Source organism: Chelon labrosus (genome assembly GCF_963514085.1).
Source record: "Chelon labrosus genome assembly, chromosome: 11".
NCBI lineage: Eukaryota > Metazoa > Chordata > Actinopteri > Mugiliformes > Mugilidae > Chelon > Chelon labrosus.
The window spans coordinates 141186-151045 of NC_140344.1; the positions used below are offsets into that span (position 1 = coordinate 141186).

The following is a 9860-nucleotide window of genomic DNA, read 5'->3' on the forward strand; positions in this document are numbered from 1 at the left end:
AGACTTACAGCTTTAGCAGACGAATTTGAGTGAGAAGACACATTTTCCTACGTTTCTATGTATAAATTATGTCTGTCGTGTGAAATTTGTGGCCACGGGAGCAGTTTCTGTGCAGTTTTTTGACTAACTTTCTTCTCCCCTCCTCACTCTAGCTGATGATGTCATCCACTCTAGCACAAACATTCCGCGCAATACACACCCATTATAAACCCTGAAATTTGAGTAAAAACCTACACAACTCTGAGGCTTCATAGTTTAAAAACGGTAAAAGTTGTCGACAAGTGAAGTGAATCTCTGAAGAGAAGGCAAGAGTACCTACGTTTTAAAGTTTAAATGAAGTCTCTCGGTTAAAGTATGCCAGAGCAGTTCATTGTTGAAAATGTCTGTTGAATTTTTTTTTTTTTCGGGCTTCTCCATTCATTTCAATTGGGAAATTTGTCGCAGTTTTTTCGCGACTACGTCGCGAAAAAATCTTGTTTGAAAGAACTGTATAGAAGCACACCGAGTCCGATCGAGACGCACGTTTTGACGTATTTTGTGTCTGTGTGCGACGAACGGTATTTGAGTTGAAAGGTTTCGAAAATCGGCCGTAGGAAAAAGTTTAATAATAATAATAACTAGACAATTCCCCTGCGGGAAATCGCGAGAGTGATGCAGTGGCCGCAGCAGTCTGCGATACCATGCTATATTGCTGTGATAGTACGATGCTACGATGCTACGATGATGCTACTATGCCAAGATGCTAAGATGCTAAGATGCTATGATACTAAGATGCTACAAAGCTAAGATACTATGTTGCTATGATGCTAAGATGCTACAATGCAATTATACTAAGATGCTATGATGCTAAGATACTACAATGCTAAGATGCTTTAATGATGCTACAATGCTATGATGCTAAGATGCTACAATGCCAATTTGCCACAATGCTATCATGCTACCATGCTACCATGCTATGATGCTAAGATGCTTTAATGATGCTACAATGCTATGATGCTAAGATGCTTTAATGATGCTACCATGCTATGATGCTAAGATGCTTTAATGATGCTACCATGCTATGATGCTATGATGCTACAATGCCAATTTGCTACAATGCTATCATGCTACCATACTATGATGCTAACATGCTTTCATGATGCTAAAATGCTATGATGCTAAGATGCTACAATGCCAATTCGCTACAATGCTATGATGCTACAATGCTAAGATGTTTAAATGATGCTTTAATGCTAAGATGCTAAAATGCTATAATATACCTTTAACTAAGCTGAAACTATAAGATAAGTGATAAAACAGCCATAAACAGACAGTTTGCAACAGAAATTAAGTTTATTTTTCAACAAAACAATCAAGGAACACGAAAACATCTGATGAGTCGGTAAAAAACGTTAATCTAACAAGAAACAAAGTTGTAAAAACACGGCCACCGAACCCATCACGAAACTAAAGATACAAAGGAAAAAAAAAAGTCCTCTGGACGTCTTCTTCCTGGATCTTGGGTCCTTGATCCTGGATTTAAAAGATCAATAAGTTAGAGGTTTCAAATCATCATGGAGACATTTGATCACAAACTTAATGAAATATTACTTCCCTTATTGTTGTTGTGTTGCTGTCTTCTGGACGTCTTCTTCCTAGATCTAGTTCACACAATTTAAACAAAAACAGACATAAGTTAAAGGTTCAAAACATTAAGTTAAAACATTTGATCAAAAAATGTGAAATATTACTTCCCTTATTGTTGTTGTGTTGCTGTCATCTGGACGTCTTTTTCCTAGATCTAGTTCACACAATTTAAACAAAAACAGACATAAGTTAAAGGTTCAAAACATTAAGTTAAAACATTTGATCAAAAAATGTGAAATATTACTTCCCTTATTGTTGTTGTGTTGCTGTCATCTGGGCGTCTTCTTCCTAGATCTAGTTCACACAATTTAAACAAAAACAGACATAAGTTAAAGGCTCAAAACATTAGTTAAAACATTTGATCAAAAAATGTGAAATATTACTTCCCTTTTTTTTGGTGTTGGTTTGCTGTCTCTACTGGAGAGAGATCAGCTGTGGTCCTCTTGATGTCTCCTTCTGTTGAACATGAATGACAGTAAAGACAGAACAGACAGACAGGAGAAGAGAAGGGAGGTTAGTTCAAATATTCAATGTGATTAATCATTTTAAAGAGAGATACTCACCTTTTGATGGACCTGGTTGACACGTAGATTGTCGACCTGTAACTTACATGATTTAATTTACAATACATGATTTACATTATTTAGGTTAGCTAATGTAATTTAAATAATTACATTAGCTAAGCTAATTACAAAATATTTAACATTATACATTGAAAGCCGTTCTCATCATCTCAATAGATGATGAGAACGGCTTGATAAGATAATGCTGACCCCTTTGTTACATTAATAAATATAAAAAAACACTACATCAATACATGATTCAACTATTTCCAGCCAACACATGCCATTACAACATCATGATTAAAGTCACACTTACTTTTCTATGGACCATGTGTTGGCTGGAGAGACTTAGTCAGTCAAAATACAATAGACTGGACTGTGGTAACTGTAATAAGTTTGGAGAACACCTGATTGAAGACATTTATCAGGATGTGAAATATAAATGTGATCAATCAGAGTGTTCTTCTCAGTGGTGGATTCACTAATTAGTTGAGTGTAACCTCTGGCCTGAAACAAGTCTTTTATACTTTTTTTGCCTTTACTGAGGAGATCCTCATTAAAGTCGCCACAAACAATGATGGGCTGGTGATTTATCACGTCCAATGAGTCTAAGAGGTTTCTCAAGTTTTGTAAGAACATAGACCATCGGAAATTTGGTGGTTTGTAAACAGTCGCTAAAAGTAGTTTGACTGGAGCCTCAATTTTGATGACAACAAACTCCAAATCAGTGACCTGGTGCATGTACCTGCGAGGCTCTGCTTGCACGTTGCCTCTACAGTACACTGCAACTCCACCTCCATCTTTTCGAGCCATGTCCACACAGCTGTTGTAAGACAGCAACCTACTGCGTGTGAACATGGTGTATCCCTCCAGGTCGAAAATTGGGGATACAGAGGACCCTGACAAATGTGTCTCTGTGAGGCACAGCACGTCTGCTAGTTGCAGTTCGTGATGAGCCTTCAGGTCTGAAATGTGGGACGGAAGTCCCTGAGTATTGTGGTGGATGATTGTCAAGGTCTTTGGAGTTTGTTCCATCAATCTATAAAATGCTAACAATGGTCGACAGCTCTGGAAAGAGGCTTGAGGCATACTTTCCAGAGCTGTCTTGATTTCGGGGTCAGCATATATCTTTTTCTCGTCGAAGTCACAGATAGTGAGACCTCCCAGCGAAGTTGTGCGGCTGAGCGCTACATAAGCCATGCCCGGTTCAAACACGCGCTTCAGACACACAACCGCTGACGCCATCGTCATACCTTGAACTTTGTGGGCCGTACACGCAAAAGCCAACTTCATGGGGAACTGGCGCCGAATGACCCCTTTTGTGTTACTCAGGCTCTCCTCAGATCTTTCAATGTAGGCCAGATTGTCTGAGGGACCCAAGATCTTTTTGCGGAATCTCTGTCCTGCTGTGGGATTGTCCAGCTCGAGTCCAATTAACTTAACAGACTTTGGCTCGCTGTCCGTCATTACAATGTGCGAGATGGTTCCGAATGTTCCATTAACAATTCCGTCCTCCACGTCGAGATTCCTGGTCAACATAACGCGTACTCCTGGAGCAGCCACTATGTTGTCAGGCAAATCTCGCTTGGTGCCGTTAACGTTCGACACTATCGTCATGCAGCCGGTCGTAGGCATTTTCCTATAATCCCGAGCTGCGATGTCGATAGCGTCGTCGTGGAGGGAGGCTACAGTACCAGAGTTGTGACGGTCAACTTCTTTGTTGGTAGCAAAAATGTGTAGCCTATCTACTGGACAATCTTTGACGTCAGCCACTGCCTGTGTGAGCAACTCTCTGTCCTCATCACTCAAAGGATCCAGCTTTTGCTTCACTCTGAGGCGGTTCAAGAGTTCAGCAAAAGCTCGATCGTCCTTCTGTCGCATGATCTCTGTAAGGATGACCATCTTGAAGTGATCCTTCCAGAGATCAAACTCAGTCTCCTCATACACACACAGTGGCTTGGCTCTGCCTAAAGGCGGCAGTTGGTAAAAGTCACCAACAGCGAGGACAGAAATCCCCCCGAACGGCTTCCTGTTTCCTCGGATCTGTTGAAAACGCCAGTTGACGTAAGCAAACAGCTCCTTGGAAACCATGGAGACCTCATCGATGATGAGAATCTCCGCGTTGGAAAGTGTCGCTCGGACCTCATCCAGGGCGTTGCCGAGACCTTGATACGGTGCCTTCAAGGACCTCGGCAGTTTGAGCAGTGAGTGCAACGTGACGCCTGAAATGTTGAAGGCTGCTGTGCCAGTGAAGGCAGTCAGCAGCACTGCAGGCTGCGTCATGTCTGCTTGGTCCCTGAATCTGGGGAGCTCACGCAGAATCCTCGTTGCCTCCTGGTGAACGCACTTGATTACGTGCGATTTACCACAGCCAGCTCCCCCTGTCAAAAAGTAATAAAACGGCTCTACATCGCGGCCCCACACCAGCTCAAAGCACCACTGACGAATGCTGTAGAAGATAGAAGCCTGCGTTTCGTTCAGACTTTGATACATTTTTCTAACAAAGTCTGGACTCAACTGCGGCGCTTCTATCCTCGGCATGGAGCTCCCCCTATCTCTAGTGACCTGAAACTCTGGGACCTCTCCTGGGTCTTCGTGCTCGGCAGGTTGTCGCTCTGCAAGACACTCTAACCGTTCAGCTTCTACTTCAGGCGCAAAACAGTTCCACTCATTAACTATAGGGCCCAGCACCTGATACTGTTCTAACGCTTCGTCGATCCTTTTACCCTGACCTTCGTAGCGTTTTTTGTTACGGGTTACGAGATCTCTAACACTCATACCCGGGATCTCGCCACACGTATAAAACTGCTCATAAGTGGGGTTAGCTTCATCTCTCAGGTCGTCATCAGATCGGTGTGGGAGATAAAGTTTGAGCAGTCGTCTATAAAACTTCTCAGGAGCTTTCTTCTCTGAGAACCGAGGAAATCTGATAATTGCCGGCTTTCCAGCAGTTCTTTTCTGAATAAAGCCCATTTCATTCAGGAGGGGGATGGCGCTTTTACTTTTAGTTTGCTCACCGTACAGCACCCTGTACTCTGACGCAAACTCGGCCATGCACATACGCGCAAACTCAGCACCGCGAGGTCTGTTGACGTATTTTTCTGGCAGGCCGGACATCCACACCTCCTCTGAACCCGGTTCCATCTGTTGGAGTCTACCGATAGGGTGACTCATCCTCAGACCGTCCTCGTCGGTCTGAAGGAACACCACGGTCCGGGAGCACCTCTTCAGCCGTAAGCTGCAGGTGCGAGCAACAGCCTCTTGAGCGCTGACTTCCCTATGTTTAGCATAGGCCTGCATGATCTGCTTCATTTCGTCACGCTCGTTAACATTGGACTGTTTAACATTTCCGATGACGTTCTTAAGGAATTGCGTCATCTCGTGCTCCGGCTTGGACACGTAGGACATCATGTACATTATGCAGCTATAATCGTCCACAACGTACTGAATGTCCATGTTGGCGTTCCAGGCTCGGAGCAGGTCTGGGTTATAGGCGTTAACCCAGCAATCGTTTGGATGCCGCTTCAGGATCACGACATGGCTGCTCGCCAGGCGGTGGACAAGGGCTCGGTATTCCGTGTACGTCAAGCCGCACTGGTCGAGCAAGTCTGTCAAACTACTGAATGAAGCGTTTGCATCCAAGAGCAAGTCTCTAACTTGCTGAAGTTTGACTTTGGCTTCCTTTCGCTTCTTAGCGAGTGCCCGCTTCTGCTCCAGTATTCTGGCGACCTCATCTTGGTTCTGGTCTTGATCTAAAGGTTTTGAGGTGCCAGCACTAATGGGGGGTCTAGTGATGAATGTATCATCCATGGGCTGCTTCGGGAAGCCAAACCTACAGGCAACGTTGCCTTTTTTGCAGGACTTGGAATGTTTCCTGCTGTGAACCTGAACCTCTGAGACAATTCTGTGGAGCTCCAGGTCTGTCTCAGGATCAGGCATCTTGCATGTTATGTACCTATCTATGAAAGCCGCGACCTTCTGGTCGGACTCTTCTTCAAATTTAGGTGCATTTTTAATCCAAATTAGCATGTGGATGTGGGGACTTCCTCTAGCCTGGAACTCAACCCTATAAAAATAATCCTCCACCTCGCCAATGGGCTGCGCTGGTGAGAGGAGAAGGTTGGTCATCAGAGCGTCGACTCTCTTTTCAAACATGCGCATTACTGTGACCGGATTGCTCCGCAGAATGTCGCACTTTGATTTCCAGTCGAGCTCTGAAAAGTCCCCGTGTTCTCCCTGCTGAGCTTTGATGACCTCTATGACCTCAGGCCATCTCATCTCAGCAGCCGAGAACGTGACAAAAAATGTGGGTTTGCCTATTTGTCGCACCATGGCGTGGACGTCTTTCAGAGTCTTGGTCCAATAGGCTGGAGTGCCTCTGAGAGGCTGCATGAAGCGAGTTGCATCTTGGCTCATAATGAGCCGCTGCACCTCGTCTTGGTCCAGGAGCATGAGGTTGTTAATACGACGGCCGTCTCTAGCTCTGGACTTTCCTTTGCGCATCTGAATTGACATGCTGTTTGTCGCCAGGTGGGTTTCTGTGACAAACTGCGCAAAGAAAAGGTAGCTTTGGTCGCTAGCGAAACGTGTATCGACAGCAAACAACCTGCAGTTAAAATACATGCTAGGTGACAGGGAGAAGGTTCTGGGTTCATCCAGTGTGTTCTCTCCTGTCGGGAATTGCACAGGGAAAGCCATGGCTTCAAGCTTTGGTATGGTGAAGAAGCCTACTGGTCTGTTGCCCTGGGCGGGGGCAATGCTAAATATTCCATCACCATACGAAAGACTCTCCTGTGCAATGTCAGGCGGCTGCATACACGTGTCCAGAGTCAGGCCAGGCCTCAGCTCCTCCTGTTCGTCGTCAGCTCCCTGAGGCTGCTGACTTCTACTAGAGTCTGGGTCGTTCTGACTAGAAAAAACTTCCTCTAAGTCTTTGTCCATGTCTGGGTCTGGCTGCTGCCTTTGTGGTTGGTCTGGGTCGTTTTTCCTATTAAAGACCTCCTCGAGGTCCACGTCTGCCTCAATGTCTCCCTGATGCTGCTCTGACTGAGCAGCATCAGCAACATTGAGTTGTGAGTCGTCATCGTCGACTGACTCATCAAAAACAACACTATCGTCTATGGATACATCCTGATACTCAGAATGTATCCTTTTAAGTGTGGCGAGACTAGCTAATACATTTCTCATATTAACAGTATAAAAGTGCTGGTAGCCCTTGTAGTTAATGCGCCTCTTTAATTTAACCTGAAGTAGTTGTGACTCAGATCTGGGTCTTGGGAGACTGTTGACTGTTGCTTCCACCTCTGATGGAACACAGACAACAGCTCCATGGACTGCTTTTTGTTGTCCTTTCGGCAGAGCGACAACCTTAGCAAAAGGCAGTATTTTAGCAATTAGCTGCCTCTCGAGCACGTTGAGCCTCGCTAACTCTGGGGGGATGGGCGACAACTCTAAGTTGTTCGCCGTCGCAACCGGTGGCATCCGTCCTCTCTTCAAGTGGCTGTCACACGTGTGACAGATCCACTCTTTTAGTCGCTCGTGTGTAACAGAGCAATGTGCAGCGCAGTCGTTGTCACAAAAGTGGACATAGTTTCCTGTTAAACAGGATGCTGCCACTGCAGGTTTTTGTCTATATTTTTCTCTTTTGCACAATCTGACCTGATTAGGAAACATTGCTCTGTTACACACGGTGCAGACATACGTCGGCCCGTGTCGAATAGTTTCACGAAACACTGTGATGGCGGCTTCCATCACAGGATTTATTAACGGCTGCGGTTGGGGGGGGTTATAGGGCACGATCCTTCTATATTTTTGTTTGATCCTTAATGCGTTTTGCATCTTGTTAAAGATGCAAAAAGTAGCATTTGTTGCGAGTTTAGTTACTCTGCGTTGGATACAGCGTAACCTAAACTCAGGATCATTGTGATACCTTCTATTTAAACTTTCTTTTTTCTTTTGTCTAAGTCTAAGATTAGATTTGTACCTAGTTAACATGTACATTTTCTTTTTGGTACAAAAATCAGGATCTGCCCTATATTTCTGTTTAATGTAATTTTTGTGCCTACTCTGAAAGGCAGGATCCTCCTTATACTTTTCTTTAATATAATTTTTTTGCCTAGTTTGAAAGGCAGGGTCTGCCTTATACTTTTCTTTAATATATTTTTTTTGCCTAGTTTGAAAGGCAGGGTCTGCCTTATACTTTTCTTTAATATATTTTTTTTGCCTAGTTTGAAAGGCAGGATCCTCCTTATACTTTTCTTTAATATAATTTTTTTGCCTAGTTTGAAAGGCAGGGTCTGCCTTATACTTTTCTTTAATATATTTTTTTTGCCTAGTTTGAAAGGCAGGGTCTGCCTTATACTTTTCTTTAATATATTTTTTTTGCCTAGTTTGAAAGGCAGGGTCTGCCTTATACTTTTCTTTAATATATTTTTTTTGCCTAGTTTGAAAGGCAGGGTCTGCCTTATACTTTTCTTTAATATATTTTTTTTGCCTAGTTTGAAAGGCAGGGTCTGCCTTATACTTTTCTTTAATATATTTTTTTTGCCTAGTTTGAAAGGCAGGATCCATGTTATATTTCTCTGTAAAAATTTTTTTCTTCCTGCTCTGGAAAGCAGGATCGGCCCTGTATTTGTCTGTATAATGTTTTTTTCTACTGCTCCGGAATGTTGGGTCTTCCTTATATTTTTGATTAAGTTTTATTTTTTTTGTATTTTTAACTTTTGAATAATAATTTCTGAAAGACAGTAACCGTTGTTTCCTATGATTACTGTCTTGGGAATGTTTTATTTTGTTTGCTTCTATTTTTTTAATTCTAAATTCCGGGCAGTTGTCATACCTATTTTTTTCATTAATGTTTTTTTCACATTTGATAACATGGCTGTCACTTTCCCTCCTTTTAACTTTTTGTCTTCGTTGTTTACCTAATTTACCTAGTTTTATGACTGGAGGGAGAGCTGTCCTGGAGACTTCTAAATCTACTTCTACCGTCGGTTGTTGAAGACCTTCACTGGAACCGACGGCTTCAAATGACACAGGCACAAGCTCATAGCTGGCAGAAGGTCCACGATCAGCAAAGAGGTTGTGCAGGTGTTCAGCCAGGTCACTGATTTCAGTGAAGGTCTTCATGATTGCAGTTCCGTTGAATTTTGGAAAACCTGCCGAATCTCTGGTGTGTGAATCAAACACACCATACGTCCCTGTTTGGGTACGGAACACTGCAATGCATTCTGGATTTACTATGATAAACGCATGCCTCACATCTCCTGACAGACACTGCAGCTCTTCAGCAAGGGAAATTAAGTTGCCGTTTCCGTCGCTGGAGGCTTTGACGGTTCCACATTTAACTTCGCACATGTGGACATCGTACATTGCAGTGTCTGTCAGGACTTGTTTAGGCATTTTCTCGACGGTGAGATGATCATTTTCATACCTGTGCTCCAGGATCAGCTGTTGTTTCACTCCTACGTAGAGTGAATCTCCCTGAGCCAGCACTCTATCGAGGGTAGCTGTGTTAAAGCTACAACCCTCATTCTCGAAAGCGAGAAAAGTCAGGGACATGCAGGTACACTGACTGTTCCTAGAGAACTTACTGTACCTCCTGTCCCTCTGACTATGACTAGCCCTAACAGTGACAGCCTGACCCCCACTTACCTGAGTACCTACCTTTAT

General features: G+C 43.6%; 1 protein-coding gene across 1 annotated transcript; it reads right to left on the bottom strand.

Annotated features, from left to right (window-relative positions):
• Nucleotides 1-394: 394 nt before the first annotated feature.
• On the bottom strand, nucleotides 395-8328 carry LOC311495060 (uncharacterized protein). Its single transcript, XM_084554371.1, has 2 exons — nucleotides 2190-8328; nucleotides 395-2082 (listed from the first exon to the last, which is right to left on the bottom strand). Exon 1 carries the CDS (start codon nucleotides 8187-8189, stop codon nucleotides 2538-2540), a length of 5652 nt encoding a protein of 1883 aa, XP_084410497.1. The 5' UTR covers nucleotides 8190-8328; the 3' UTR covers nucleotides 395-2082; nucleotides 2190-2537.
• Nucleotides 8329-9860: the final 1532 nt, after the last annotated feature.

Excerpts from the sequence above, each read along its gene's own strand:
- LOC311495060 (XM_084554371.1), bottom strand. The coding sequence starts at position 8,189 with ATGTACATGTTAACTAGGTACAAATCTAATCTTAGACTTAGACAAAAG.